Source organism: Euleptes europaea, chromosome 20 (assembly GCF_029931775.1).
Source record: "Euleptes europaea isolate rEulEur1 chromosome 20, rEulEur1.hap1, whole genome shotgun sequence".
Taxonomy (NCBI): Eukaryota; Metazoa; Chordata; class Lepidosauria; order Squamata; family Sphaerodactylidae; genus Euleptes; species Euleptes europaea.
The window spans coordinates 16478118-16494082 of NC_079331.1; the positions used below are offsets into that span (position 1 = coordinate 16478118).

General features: G+C 49.4%; 1 protein-coding gene across 1 annotated transcript in view; it reads left to right on the top strand.

Moving 5' to 3' along the window:
* The window catches only part of ACAN (aggrecan), a 76705-nt gene extending 65566 nt beyond the window's left edge, over positions 1-11139 (top strand). Inside the window, 5 exon segments of the mRNA XM_056865741.1 lie at positions 3440-3598; positions 5296-5378; positions 6982-7126; positions 9112-9294; positions 11051-11139. Of these exon segments, the coding sequence (XP_056721719.1) occupies positions 3440-3598; positions 5296-5378; positions 6982-7126; positions 9112-9294; positions 11051-11139 (659 nt within the window).
* The last annotated feature ends 4826 nt before the right edge of the window (positions 11140-15965 follow it).

Here is a 15965-nt window from a genome sequence, read left to right on the forward strand (position 1 = left end):
GGACCTTCTGCAGGCCAAGCAGATGCTCTGCCACTGAGCCACGGCCCCTCCCAAAAACCAACTCTCCTCCTCCTCCTCCTCGTCACATGAAGCTGCCTTATACTGAATCAGACCCTCGGTCCATCCAAGTCAGTATTGTCTACTCAGACCGGCAGCAGCTCTCCAGGGTCTCAGGCAGGGGTCTTTCACATCACCTTCTTGCCCGGTCCCTTTAACTGGAGACGCCAGGGATTGAACCTGGGACCTTCTGCAGGCCAAGCAGATGCTCTGCCACTGAGCCATGGCCCCTCCCAAAAACCAACTCTCCTCCTCCTCGTCACATGAAGCTGCCTTATACTGAATCAGACCCTCGGTCCATCCAAGTCAGTATTGTCTACTCAGACCGGCAGCGGCTCTCCAGGGTCTCAGGCAGGGGTCTTTCACATCACCTACTTGCCTAGTCCCTTTAACTGGAGATGCCGGGGATTGAACCTGGGACCTTCTGCATGCCGAGCAGATGCTCTGCCACTGAGCCACGGCCCCTCCCTCTCTCTCTGTGGACTTTTATGCAGGGACGTTTCCATAGGGTCACCCCCGCCGACTACTTCGGGGCTCCCTTTCGATTGTGCATGCCTTTTCTGAACATCAGAGGTCACCTCGCTCTCCCTGTGCGTATGGCCCATGTTTTTTCCAGATTCTGGCTAAAACAGCATCCGGAAAACATGGGCAAAATGCAGGGGAGAGCAAGGGTGCAGTCGGTGTTGGGAACACTTCCTTAAATAAAAGGTCTCTCTCTCTCTCTCCCTCTTTAAACCCAAATATTCTGGCTCGCTCTAGCACAGGGGTTCCTAACCAACCGCCAACACCTTTCCTGGTGCCCACCGTTTTTTAGGAAGTGGGTGGCCGCCAAGGAGGGCTTTTGCCCAGCAAGTCTTCTGATGGGCTGTTGGAGATTTGACTGGCTGTTTGCCTCAGGGATTTTTTGCCTGCCATCTATTTACCTTAGAAAGCTCCCTCGGTGTTACTCTAGTACCTTCTGGAAACAAACAGTGCCCTCTCCCCTCCGATTCCTCACCATTGTCATCATATTCCTTATGTAATTATTTATGATCATTGTCATTCGCTTAGGGTTGCCAGCTCTTGGGTTGAGAATTACCTGGAGATTTTGGGGGTGGAGCCTGAAGAGGGGAGGGACCTCAATGCCGTAGAGTCCAATCGCCAAAACGGCCATTTTCTCCAGGGGAAACTGATCTCTATCACCTGGAGATCAGTTGGAATAGTGGGAAATCTCCAGCCACCACCTGGAGGTTGGCAACCCTACACTCACTACATTCCTATCCCAGCATTCCTCCAGTGAGCTCAAGGGTAGCATACGTGGATAGGGTGAGCCCATTATTTTCTTTACAACAGTCCTGTAAGGGGTGTAGGGCCGAGAAAGAATGACTGGCCCAAGATCACCCACTGAACGGCAGACTCTGATCTGGAGCAGTGGACTCTGATCTGGAGAACCAGGTTTGATTCCCCGCTCATCCGCATGAACGGCGGTGGCTAATCTGGTGAACTGGATTTGTTTCCCCCAGTCCTACACACGAAGCCAGCTGGGTGACCTTGGGCTAGTCACAGTTCTCCTAGAGCTCTCTCAGCCCCACCTACCTCACAGGGTGTCTGTTGTGGGGAGGGGAAGGGAAGGGGATTGTAAGCCGGTTTGAGACTCCCTTAAGTGGTAGACAAAGTCGGCATATAAAAACCAACTCCTTCCTTCCTTCCTTCCTTCCTTCCTTCCTTCCTTCCTTCCTTCCTTCCTTCCTTCCTTCCTTCCTTCCTTCGAAAAACCCCACACCCCTATAGCCAGACAGAGGAAACACTGTATGTAGAAATGCCGATCAGCACAATCCTATTTAGATGGGAAGACTGGCTAATTCTTTTTGTTCAATGACAACCTTGTCAGGTGCGTATCTGCTCAGTCATCCTCTCCCCCTTGTTGTGGGGAGGGGAAGGGAAGGGGATTGTAAGCCGGTTTGATTCCCCCTTAAGTGGTAGAGAAAGTCGGCATATAAAAGCCAACTCTTCTTCTTCTTGAAGTACGTGCCTCGAAATGGGGTATGACCAGGTCTCAACAGCCTAAAATTAAAATAATAGAACTATTGCCTGTGTGCCCCATTCTCTCTGTTACGCTCTATGATTTCTTCATTTGCTCTGCGTCTCCTATGCATGGGTCTTCTCTTCCGCCGAAGCAGCCAGCGCAGTGCGCTTCCCACATCAATCCCCTACATGCAAGCACACCCACTGGAAGTTTTTCTAAACCAAAGGAAGGGAAGAAGATGAGAAAAAAATGACAGAGGACACCGAGGAGTGGGAAATAACAGAATAGGATGGAAGGAAAACGAAGCTAAATTATGGCTCGGGGTGGGGGGAGAAAAACTAGATTACAAAGGAAGGAAGGGATGAAGGAAACCGTCAGAAAACAGGAGTGAAAATGGAAGCTAAATTGTAAAGGATTGAAGGAAACTAAAATGACAGAGAAAGAGGGACAGTGTTTGTCCAGGTTTTCTATTTGCTTAATGTTCTTTCCCCCTGACCTACTTATGTCCAAGAAATAACCTCACTCCTTATTAAATCCCAGCTGCAAAACAATTCATCTCATCTCAAACTGAGTCCAGATGCCCATTAGCCTGAGCTGCTCGGTGTAAATGGGCCGTAGTGGTGTCTTTTTGAAAAGGGTATCATGTTTAACGCAGTGGCTCGCCTGTACCAGTTCATTAATTGAATAGCTACCTTGTTATTGGGGAGCAGAGGTGGGTGAAAGGGAACCCAGTGCGTCCAGAATTTTTTTTGAAAGGTGTTGCTGAAATCTGTTCCAAAAGCAAACTGAGGATTGTACCTGGATCGAGCAAAATAGGGATAGAGAGCTAGCGTGGTGTAGTGGTTAAGAGCGGCGGACTCTAATCTGGAGGACCGGGTTTGACTCCCCACTCCTCCACATGAGCGGCAGACTCTAATCTAGTGAACTGGGTTTCCTTCCCTGCTCCTCTACATGAGCGGCGGACTCTAATCTGGAGAACCGGGTTTGATTCCCCGCTCCTCCACATGAGTGGCGAACTCTAATCTGGTGAAACGGGTTGGATTCCCCACTCCTCCACCTGAAGCCTGCTGGGTGACCTCGGGCCAGTCACAGTTCTCTCCGAACTCTCCCAGCCCCACCTACCTCACAAGGTGCCTGTTGCGGGGGGGGGGTTGCAAACTGCTTTCGGTAGAGAAAAGTGGGGTACAAAAACTAACTCTTCTGGGTTGGAGCATCTGATGAAATGCCAGGCCATAGAAGCGCCACCTGCCATTTTCTGCTTATCCAATATTGGTGAAACATCAAAAAGGAGGCCAGGTCGAATGGCACCCCTGGTTTGTACCTTGCTCTGTGCTTCTGTGTTGTACATGCTTTTTATATATATATATATATTTCCAGATCTGGAGGATTGTGACATGGGCTGGACGAAATTCCAAGGCAACTGCTACAAATATTTTGAAGAGAGACACACGTGGGTGGATGCCGAAAACCTGTGCCGGGAACACCAGTCCCATCTGAGCAGCATCATCACTCCAGAGGAACAAGAGTTTGTGAACAGTGAGTGTGACCGCTGGAATCAGTATGACACTTGGCTGGAGGGGCAGCATGGTGTAGTGGTTAAGAGCGGCGGACTCTAATCTGGACAACCGGGTTTGATTCCCCACTTCTCCATATGAAGCCTGCTGTGTGACCTTGGGCCAGTCACAGTTCTCTCCGGACACTCACAGCCTCGCTTACCTCACAAGGTGCCTGTTGTGCGGAGGGGAAAGGAAAGGATTGTAAGTCACGCTGATTCTCCTTAAAAGGTAGAGAAAGTTTGTAGGTTATGTTTTTTTCAAAAGTTTCTCCATCCTATCAGTTACTCTTGGTGTTTAAACCCACCAAGAAAATACAACAGATGCTACGATCAGCAAAAGACAAAAGAGACCCCCTCACCTCTGCAGGAGTATATCGTATACCTTGCAGTTGTGGACAAGTTTATATCGGGACCACACAACACAGCATACAAACAAGGATAAAAGTACATGAAAGATACTGCAGATTTGGCCAACCTGAGAAATCAGCAGTGGCTGAACATGGACTGACCCAAACAGGGCACAGGGTCTTATTCCAAGACACTGAAAGACTGGACAATTCTACCAACTATTTTGTCAGTTTGCACAGAGAAGCCATTGAAATGCATAAACATCAGCACAACTTTAACAGAAAAGAAGAGAGTTTAAGAATGAATAAGGCTTGGCTTCCTGTCCTGAAAACCTCCAGACTAACAAAGACTACAGTCCACAATAGCCCTGCAGATTAGCTTTGGATTCCACATGTTAACAGATCACTTCACGATACAATGGGTCCACATTAACATACCACAGCCTCATTAGCACATTATCTTGATACTTACAGGATAATGGTTAGCACATTACTTTTGATACTTTTGCAGGACAATGACTCAACCCCCTTCTTACTATATATATTACTCTTCCAACACAATTAAAACTGAGAGACACTGTCCTTCAGTGTTACTCCTCTGAAGATGCCTGCCACAGCTGCTGGCAAAACGTCAGGAAAGAAAATACCAAGACCACGGTCAAACAGCCCGGATAACCTACAAGAACTGATGAACTCTGACCGTGAAAGCCTTCAACAATATTTTAAAACCTTCTAAATGTGAAAGTCATCTGCCCAAGTTCCTGGAGAGCTGCTGCCGGTCAGAATGGACAAGACTGACCTTGATAGACACATGAACACATGAACACATGAAGCTGCCCTATACTGGATCAGGCCCTTGGTCCATCAAAGTCAGTATTGTCTGCTCAGACCGGCAGTGGCTCTCCAGGGTCTCAGGCAGGGGTCTTTCACATCACCTACTTGCCTAGTCCCCTTAACTGGAGATGCCGGGGATTGAACCTGGGACCTTCTTCATGCCAAGCAGATGCTCTACCACTGAGCCACAGCCCCTCCACAATGACTGAGCCATAGCGCCTCCGCAATGATCTTACTCAGTTATAGAGCTATACATAATATTTATAGCTCTAAATTTCTGTGTCTTTTAACTTTGAGCATCAGGCTTGAGAATGTCCTTAGTCTCTCTAATTTCCAAAAGGAGCCTCTGAGTCTATACTAGATTTGAATAATTTCCAGAGGGAAATAAATCTTATTTAAAATAACCTTGGGGGGGGGACTGTTTCTCAGAAAGAAAACATTTCATATGACAAAGTTTAAGTTTAATCTTTCTATATTCTCTTTTTTTTACTTTCTAGACAATGCACAGGACTACCAATGGATTGGCCTCAGCGATCGGGCTGTCGAACATGACTTCCGGTGGTCTGATGGGCACTCCCTGGTAAGTTACGTTCTGTGGGGTCAGGCTACCACCAAGGAGACCATGTTGAGAGCGATAGCTTGGGTTGCTAACCTCCAGGCGGTGGTGGGAGGTCTCCCGCTACTACAACTGATCCCCAGGCGATAGAAATCAGTTCCCCTGGAGCAAATGGCCACTTCGGCAATTGGACTCTATGGCATTGAAGTCCCTCCCCTCCCAAAACCCACCTCCTCAGGCTCCGTCCCCCCCAAAATCTCCAGGTAATTCCCAACCCAGAGCTGGCAACCCTCATGATAGCCAAGCCACACAGTAAATAGAATCGCATGGTGAACATCTTCCTGTATTGTACAACTTTAGGACTAAAATGCACATGATATGGGAGATCCATTAGCAGAATCTCCCTTTAAAAACAAAAAGATAATGTCAATCACATGGGGTCTCAGATCAAATCAGGCTGTGGCACAGGATGGGGGGTGGGGGGGTCTTAATATGTCCCTCTGTGACATTTTTGCAATGTAAGTGGTCCTCTTCCTTACAAAGCTGTTCTTTCCTCCATGGGAGGAAATGTGCAGGTACCATACACACACATATATATATGTTTCCCCTTGAAGGTAGGGATGCCAGCCTCCAGGTGGTGGCTAGAGGACTCCTGCTATTACAACTGATCTCCAGGCGACAGAGATTAGTTCCCCTGGAGAAAATGGCCACCTTGGAAGGTGGACTCTACGGTGTCATACCCCATTAAAGTCCTTCCCCTCCCCAAACCTCACCCTCTTCAGACTCCACCCCCAAAAACTCAGGGTATTTCCCAACTAGGGTTGCCAACCTACGCAGCTGGAAACCTCCCGCTATTACAACTGATCTCCAGCGGATAGAAATCAGTTCCCCTGGAGAAAATGGCCACTTTGGCAATTGGACTCTATGGCACTGAGGTCCCTCCCCTCTTCAAACCCCACCCTCCTCAGGCTCTGCCTCACAAAATCACCAGGTATTTCCCAACCCAGAGCTGGCAACTCTAACTGAAGGACAAAAACAGCTTACAGGGGTGTGGCTTGCATCAGGAAAATGAAGCCCAGATTTTGTATAAGGTTTTTTAAAAAAGAAGAGAGAGGTCCTGATTATAAATCTACCACATCATGTCTAGTTTGGTTCTGTGAATGAAACTAGCATGCCTGGTGGAAGTGGTCCACGCTGGTCTTCTCAGTGCATTCTGAAATTCCCCCTGCCCTGGATTGTAAAAAGGAGCGCCAGCATGGTGTAGTGGTTGAGAGCGGTGGTTTGGAGCTGTGGAGTCTGATCTGGAGAACCGGGTTTAATTCCCCGTTCCTCCACATGAGCGGCGGACTCTAATCTGGAGAACCGGGTTTGATTCTCCACTCCTCCACATGAAGCCAGCTGGGTGATTTGGGGCTAGTCACAGCTCTCTCAGCCCCTTCTACCTCACAAGAAGTCTGTTGTGGGGAGGGGAAGGCGATTGTAAGCCTGTTTGATTCTTCCTTAAGTGGTAGAGAAAGTCGGCATATAAAAGCCAACTTCTTCTTCTTCTTAAAGCACTTTAAGAGTTTACGGACAGGCATCTCTTTCTCATGACATAATTGTCGTCTTCTCCTCTCCCCACACCCAGCAATATGAGAACTGGCGTCCCAACCAGCCCGATAACTTCTTTGCCACAGGAGAAGATTGCGTGGTAATGATCTGGCACGAGAAAGGCGAGTGGAACGACGTGCCCTGCAACTATCACCTCCCGTTCACCTGCAAGAAAGGAACAGGTGAGAGCGGAGTCCATTGAAGTGTAGGGAGGCTGGTTTCATTTGGCCGGTTCTGTGTTGATTGTGTTTTTCAGCCAAAATTCTCCCCAAAAGACAGCTAAAGGTGGCTCCTCAGTATAGACAACCAGGACAAATTACATTAAAAGGGAGAAGTACCATTGCTTTTAGGAGTCCCGTGGCGCAGAGTGGTAAGCTGCAGTAATGCAGTCCAAAGCTTTGCTCACGACCTGAGTTCGATCCCAACGGAGGTTGGTTTCAGGTAGCCGGCTCAAGGTTGACTCAGCCTTCTGAGGTTGGTAAAATGAGTACCCAGCTTGCTGGGGGTAAAGGGAAGATGACTGGGGAAGGCACTGGCAAACCACCCCGTAAACAAAGTCTGCCTAGAAAATGTCGGGATGTGACATCACCCCATGGGTCAAGAATGACCCGGTGCTTGCACAGGGGAACCTTTACCTTTTTACCATTGCTTTTAACTTGAAAAAAAGGGAGGGGAACTTATCAAAGGGGCCATGGCTCAGCAGTAGAGTATCTGCTCGGCATGCAGAAGGTCCCAGGTTCAATCCCCGGCATCTCCAGTTAAAAGGACCAGGCAAATAGGCCATGCGAAAGATTCTGCCTGAGACCCTGGAGAGCCTCTGCCAGTCTGAGTAGACAATACTGACTTTGATGGGCCAAGAGTCTGATTCAGTATAAGGCAGCTTCATGTGTATGTGTCCTCCCACCACCTCCATCAAGGTCGGGCCTAATATCCTGGCTTGCCCTCCAATTCCACGATCACCGGGGCTACGTTTCAAAGACGGCACTGTCTGCCGTTGGATCTCGAGACGGGTCAGAAGGAGAAGACCGGCGGATGCTTTCATTGTGTGTTATTTACAGCCCCCATCCCGGCTCCCACACTGAACAAAGTTTCGGTAGCCCCCGCGGAGCCTGGCTGATGGATTAGGCAACGGGAGGCTCTTAGCAACACTGGCGCCAGAAGCTCTCGAGTGCCCCAGACAAACGCCGTAGTCCCCAATCCCCCACCCTGTGCGAAGCCAAGAATAAGGTTGCAGAGGGCTCACTCCCTGTTCCCTCAAGCAACCTCAGCTTTTGGACTAGAATTGCCAACCTCCAGGTGCTAGCCGGAGATCTCCTGTTATTACAACTGATCTCCATCCGATAGAGATTAGTTGACCTGGAGAAAAATGGCCACTTTGGCAGTTGGAGTCTATGGCATTGAAGCCCTTCCGCTCCCCAAACCCCGCCCTCCTCAGGCTCTGCCCAAATAACCTCCTGCCAGTGGCAAAGAGGGACCTGTCAACCCTATTTCGGACCGAAGACTCGCATCTCCCAAGGATATCCTCAAGATCATGTCTATTGCCGTTGTTCCCAAACTTCTGAAACCCGAAAGATCACGATGGGTAGCCGTGTTAGTCTGTCTGTCTGTAGCAGTAGAAAAGAGCAAGAGTCCAATAGCAGTTTATGAGTTTTTGTGAGTCACAGCTCACTACTTCAGATACCTGCGGCAGTAGAAAAGAGCAAGGTCATTTATGCTTGGTAATTACCACATTTTTTTTTTTAGTTTTTCACGCTGGACAGTCATTCAGGAAGTGACCCCGAAGCCGGCGCATACCTGCTTCGCATTTCTTAAGAGCCCCTTTAACACGAGCTTTTGTATTTGCTCCGCCCCCGCCTCGAAGAATCCCCTCAAGGAAGCATGCAAAATCATAGCAGCGCGTTAGCTATGCAAATGGAGGTTGCTAATGGAAGGAACAAAGGAGCAGGCGACAGGGGGGGTGGAATTTCTCCTTTTGCATCGGGAATAGGCATTTTAAAGGTCCCATTTTAAAAAAAGAGCTTTGAGCGAGCATCAAAATTGACCCTGCATAAATGGCCCAAGAGTCCAGTAGCAGTTTAAATAACAATTAGGAACACCGTCCACTAGCTAATGCTCTGCTTTGGGTGGACGATTGCCTTAACTCGAGGGATTTCTCTGTCTTCGCCAGTTGCCTGCAGCAATCCACCCGTGGTAGAGAACGCTCGGCACTTCGGCAAGAAGAAGGACCGCTACGAGATCAACTCCATGGTCCGGTACCAGTGCAGCCAGGGCTACCTACAGCGCCACGTGCCCACGATTCGGTGTCAGCCCAATGGACAATGGGAAGAGCCACGGATAGCCTGTATAGATCGTACGTACTGGTCTGATATTTCTACTTTGAGTACCATGGCCCCTCAAGATCTGCTGGGTTTAGGTAGCAGAGGCACAGTTAGTAGGGTTAACAACTATTGGTTGGGAAATACCTGGAGATTTTGGAGGGGAAGAACCTGAGAAGGGTGGAGTTTGGGGAGGGGAGGGACTTCAATAGGGGTGTAATGCCATACAGTCCACCTTCCACAGCGGCCATTTTCTCCAGGGGAACTGATCTCTGTTGCCAGGAGATCGGCTGTAATAGCGGGAGATCTCCAGCCACCACCTGGAGGATGGCATCCCTATCAGTTAGGTTGCATGAATTGTAGACGCTACAGGGCTGGAGCCAGATTGGGGCTCGGGCCTACATAACTGCATCCCACTGAGCCACGTGTAGCTCACCAGCCACACGTGGCAGTCCACCAAGGGCTTGATAAGCCTCCTTGATTTTCTGTTTGCCTGAAATTGCAAAGGTGGGGGTCATAGTATATGGCTGGTGATCTTGTTCAGGATGGGTCACAGGTTGCGCAGTCTTGTGATATATGACCAGCAAAGATGCCAACTTTGACCAAAAGGGCTATGAGAACAGAAGAACGGCCATGCTGGATCAGACCCAGGCCCATCAAGTCCAGCAGGCTGTCCACACAGCGGCCAACCAGGGGCCTCTAGGAAGCCCCCAAACAAGACGACTGCAGCAGCATTGTCCTGCCTGTGTTCCACAGCACCTCATATAATAGGCATGCTCCTCTGATCCTGGAGAGAATGGGTATGCATCATGACTATGCAGTGGAATTGACCTAGTCCATTTTGACTAGTAGCCATAGATAGCCTTCTGCTCCATGAACATGTCCACTCCCCTCTTAAAGCCTTAGAACATAGGAACATAAGAAAAGCCCTGCTGGATCAGACCCAGGCCCATCAAGTCCAGCAGTCTGTTCACACAGTGACCAACCAGGTGCCTCTAGGAAGCACCTGGTTGACCACTGCAGCAGCATTATCCTGCCTGTTTTCCACCTAATATAATCGGCATGCTCCTCTGATCCTGGAGAGAATAGGCATGCATCATGACTAATATCCATTTTGACTAGTAGCCATGGATAGCCCTCTCCTCCATGAACATGTCCACTCCCCTCTTAAAGCCCTCCAAGTTGGCGGCCATCACCACATCCTGGGGCAGGGAGTTCCCCAATTTAAGCAAACCATAGACCATTAACAGAGAGAACGGGGCACACAGGCAATATTTCCATTATTTTAATCTCAGGCTGTCGAGGGCTGGGAGTCATACCCCATTTCATGCTCTGAAGTTCAGCGGATGGGCTTGGTCTGCAGCACAACGCTTGGCTTATCAGCACTCATAAGTGCCCGCCGGACAGTGGGAGAATTATCTCGGGGCAGGATCCCAGGGAACACCCTGGTCTCTTTACCCGCCGTGTTTGTCAAAGGGGGTGGGTAGGAGGGGGGGGCAGGAGAGGCGTCGCCACCAAACGGACTGGATGGCAACGCCAGGCCGATTCATCGGGTCCCAGAGCTCCAGAGTCGAGAGAAGGCCCGATTGTGCAGCGGCGAGCCGGCTGGCGCCGCGTACAGGTTCAGCACCGCCAGCCAGAGGAATAACACGCTGCAGCCTCCTCCGCAGTGTTTTTCCAGGGAGGGGAAAGAGAGGAGATTGGTCAAGCCAGCTCCGGACAAGCAGGGTCTCTGTAACCTTCCCTCCGCGGCTAACAAGATGTCTTTTCTTCTCTCTCCGGCTCCTGCAGCCTCCACCTACAAGCGCAGACTACACAAGAGAAGCCCCCGGTCTCGGTCGAGGACCAATCGAGGAACGGCACAGCGAACCGCCCATTAAAGAAAAGGAGAGGCAGAGATAAGAGAGAGAGATTTTTTTTTTTATGGAACAGTTATATTAACAGACCCAATTTCTTCTCGTTGCTTTTTATTTTGTCGTCGTCGTTATATAAGGAAAAATTATATTAAAGATTAAAAAATATTCCACCTTGTGTATATATATAAAAAAAAGAGGGGGTGGGGGAGAAACCTTTTCAAAGCAGCCAAGCAAAAGCGATTATGATTCCAGCATTTTTTTAAACTAACCACCTGGATCTTTGTGCCTTTGGGGGGGGGGATGGGGGGAGCACAAGAGGGTAAGTTAAATAATAAAGATTATTAGAGGGGGGCTAAGGGTCCTGATTTTAGCCATAGGCAATGTAATTATTTAATCAGCCGGGTGGACGAGACTTTTGTTATTTTTGTAAGCAATTTTCGCCTCTTCTTTCCAACGCGGTTTCCATCTTGGGGGTCCCAGAAGGGCGGTTCTGCGAACGTTGCAGAACCAGAGATGAATCGAGGCATTTGGGGCCGGAGGGGAGGGAGGGTACTATTCACACCTCTTCAAGAGGTGGGGTGGGGGGAGACAGCCATTGCTCATTTTGGTTATATCCTTTCCTTTGAATAAATGCAAATGTCAAACCATGTGTGGAGGCTGAAATGAACAAGAACCACCGGAGCAGGTGGAGACAAAAAACCAGCGAGGGTAGCAATCCTATGAGGATAGAAGTAGAGCTAAACACTGAGAGGGGCTTTTGCATCGCTCGCTTTTAACTCTGCGCCTTTCCTTGTCGATAACCCAGCTTACTTGGGGCTGGTTCTCCAGCCCCGTTTATTTCGGACTTTCGGTTGCGTGAAGGAAATGAGAGGAAAAATGGCTGGAGGCAGAAATCAAGACCGTGAGAGAGATTTGGTTCTGATGCGGGGCCCCGGAAATGTCCATCTTCATAAGAATGACCCCCGTGGGACCAGGTTCCTCAAAGCCAATGCTCCGAGGGGCCGTGGCTCAGCGGTAGAGCATCTGCTTGGCATGAAGAAGGTCCCAGGTTCAATCCCCGCTATCTCCAGTTAAAGGGACTTGGCATGTAGGCGATGTGAAAGACCCCTGCCTGAGACCCTGGAGAGCCGCTGCTGGTCTGAGTAGACAATACTGACTTCGATGGACCTTGATGGTCTGATTCAGTATAAGGCAGCTTCATGTGTGTTTGGCTCAGTGGTACAGCCTCTGCTTGGCATGCGAAGGTCCCAGGTTCAATCCCCGCTATCTCCAGTTAAAGGGACTTGGCATGTAGGTGATGTGGAAGACCCCTGCCTGAGACCCTGGAGAGCCGCTGCCGGTCTGCGTAGACAATACTGACTTTGATGGACCCTGATGGTCTGATTCAGTATAAGGCAGCTTCATGTGTTCATGTGATCTATTTTGCCAAGTGGCCATCCAACCATGGAGTGGATGGAATCACTTTGTAACGTGCCTTTCTTTAATGTCCTGCCTGGTGGTGAGGAGAGGTTTACTATTCCCATGAACAGACGTAAACACAAGACACAAGAAGCTGCCTTAAACTGAATCAGACCCTTGGTACATCAAAGTCAGTAGTATCTACTCTGACTGGCAGCGGCTCTCCAGGGTCTCAGGCAGAGCTCTTTCGCATCACCTCCTGCCTGGTCCTTTTAACTGGAGATGCCAGGGATCAAACCGGGGCCTTCTGCATGCCAAGCAGAGGCTCTACCACTGAGCCACAGCCTTCCCCTTGAGCATGGTCCAAAGACCTCTCCCATGTCCCAGGGAGAGAACCTCCCATTTTCATGGCTAGTATTCATTTTGTCTAGTAGCCATGGGTAGCCCTCTCCTCCATGAACATGTCCCCTCTTCAAGCCTTCCAGGTTGGCAGCCATCACCACATCCTGGGGCAAGAAGTTCCACAATTTAACTATGCACTGCAAGTCACCTGCTGTCTCCAACTATGGTGAGCCAGATGCCCTAGAGAGGCTCACAAGCAGGACGCAACAGCTGAGCTCTCGCTGTTTCTTGCCCATGGCAACCAAGGGCTACTACTTTCCAATATGGAGGATTTTTTAAGTTCTTGTGGCTAGTAGCCATTGCTAGCCACAAATCTGTCTAATCCTTTTTTTAAGCCTCCTCAATTGTGGCAAGAGCCAGAGTGGTGTAGCAGTTGAGGTGTCGGACGAGGATGTGGGAAACCCAGGTTCGAATCCCCACTCTGCCATGGAAACTTCCTGAGCAACCTTGGGCCAGTCACACACTCTCAGCCTCAACCCTGTCAAGTATTTGGATGGGAGACCGCCAAGTACACCAGGGGCATGACGCAGAGCCAGGCAATGGCAAACCACCTCTGAACGTCTCTTGCCTGGAAAACCATACAGGTCAGCTGTGACTTGATGGCAAAATAATAATAATTGTGGCCAAGCTCAATTTCATAAGTTGTTTGCGCATTGCAGGGGTGTCAAACATATGGCCCACGGGCCGAATCCGACCCCTTGAGAGCTCTTATCCGGCCCACATGCAAACCAAGGCAGCCACCCCCAGTCCCAATCTGGGCCGGCAAGGCATGGCCCAGCCCGGCCAAGTGACATTTATGTCATATCCGGCCCTTGTAACAATTGAGTTCAACACCCATGCTCTAAACCTTTCACTGGGAAATCCAAGGAGCTTGCCTCTTTGTCCATTGCACTTCCGAGACTTGCCTCTTCAGCCATTTTCTTCCCGCTTCCTTGCAAACTGTAAAAGGGGGGTGTCACCTGCGTTTCCCTTCCTTGGCCATTTCTTCCCCCAGCACACGTGGAGAAGCCGCTCCCATCCCGAGACGGCGCTCGCTCTCAAAGGGAACCCGTGCAGAGCACCCCGAGTTCCCTGCATCTATTTATATATATTTTTAAAAAACATAATAATTATGACAAAAACAGAGATGAAAATAAGTCGCTGTTTTAACATAATTTAAACGGACTCGCCAACGTCTCCGGGATGCTGGTAGGAGGCTGGCTTTTTATTTTTATTATTATTATTATTTTGCGCGTGTTCTCTTCGGAGTGGGGCGAGGGACACCGTCAGAGGGTCGGGGAGGCGGAACGAAGCAAGGAAGGGCTTGTCTGATTTCTCTGTAAAATGCAAAAAAACAAAAAACAAAGAGAGAAACCCACCACAGAAGTCTTTTTTCTTTCTTTCTTTCCTTTTTTTCTTTTTTCTTTTTTTTTGTAACTCTTGTGCATTAAATGCAAGACTGGAAACAAAAACAGCCACCTCTGCTACTCTCAGCACTGTTATGAACCCTGTAAAATAAAACTTGTTGTATTTTATCCATGCTGGGGTATTGGTTGCACGCTCTGTGTGTGTCTGTGTGTGTGTGTGAGAGAGAGAATGAGTTAGTGTGCTTGTACAAGAATCACCATTTGTGCACATGCCAGTGAGTTTGAGGATAGGCGTAGTGCTCTGTAATTAGGGTTGCCAACCTCCAGGTGGTGACTGGAGATCTCCCGCTATTACAATTGCACTCCAGACGGCAGAAATCAGCTCCCCTGGACAAAAATGGCCACTTTGGAAGGCGGACTCTTCGGCAGGGGTGTCAAACATATGGCCCAGGGGCAGGATCTGGCCCCTTGAGAGCTCTTATCCGGCCCGCAAGCCAGCCGAGGCAGCCACTCCACCCACCCCCAATCCCTATCTGGGCTGGCGAGGCATGGCCCAGCCCGACCAAGTGACATTTATGTCATATCTGGCCCTTGTAACAAATGAGTTTGACGCCCCTACTCTATGGCATGATACCCCATTGAAGTTCCTCCCCTTCCTAAACCCAACCCTCTTCAGGCTCCACCCCCAAAATCTCCAGGTATTTCCCAACCTGGAGCTGGCAACCCTCCCTGCCTGTGATAGGTATGGTTGGGCGTGCTGCTCTGCAATGAGGGGTGCCAACCTCCAGGCGGTAGCTGGAGATCACCTGCTATTTCAACTGATCCCCAGACAACAGAGATCAGCTTCCAAATGCCATGAGAGGTGTGAAGGATTAGTGGCAACAGGTTCTTCAGTTGAGGGGGAGGGGAAGAGATTAAAAATGAGATGAGCAACCAAGAGGATTTGGAAAGTTTTATTTTGAAGACATCCAAGGACCCTCCTCTCCTTTTTTGACAGCAAAACCAAGATTCAGGTGTCCTATTCCGCAACAGAGCACATAAACATCCTACAAGTATGAAAACTGAAAGAGTTTTCTTTTGCAGTAGTCGAATAGCAGCTTACAGGAGCTGCTTCCAAACAAGCATATGTTAATTCGGTGTACAACAAAGACAGAATGGAACGGTGCACATATTTGAGAACCTTGGCTTGCATTTCTTAAAGGCAAGCACGTTTCTTTTTAAGATCTAACGTTCCAACATGCAATCCCTGACCTGCCGTCCAAAGTGGCTCAGAAGAGCGAGAACTTGCTCGCGAGAAGGCCTGGCAGATCCTTTTGACCCAGGATCAGGCTCCATGGCCAGCGATCCGGCAGGATACCGGGATTTCGTTGCACACTGTGAAAGGCAAAGAGCACCACAGAACTGGAAGACTCGAACCCAGGCCACTGATACTACCATCAGCTTCCACCTCTCTCAGATGAAAAAAAAACCCAACTTATAATTGTGGCAAATACTACATTATCGGTTGACGAGCTTCTGAACAGGAAGCTCACAGCTTCACACACAGACAAGGCACACAATTGTGTCAGCCGCCGCCATGGGTTTCCCACCTGCACATACACACTTTCCCAGCAGCACAGGGAAGGCCAAATTGGTGAAAGAACCACTCCGTAAAATCTTCCCTCACCCCTTGAGCATTGGGCCGGATGTGTGAACTGCTCAACC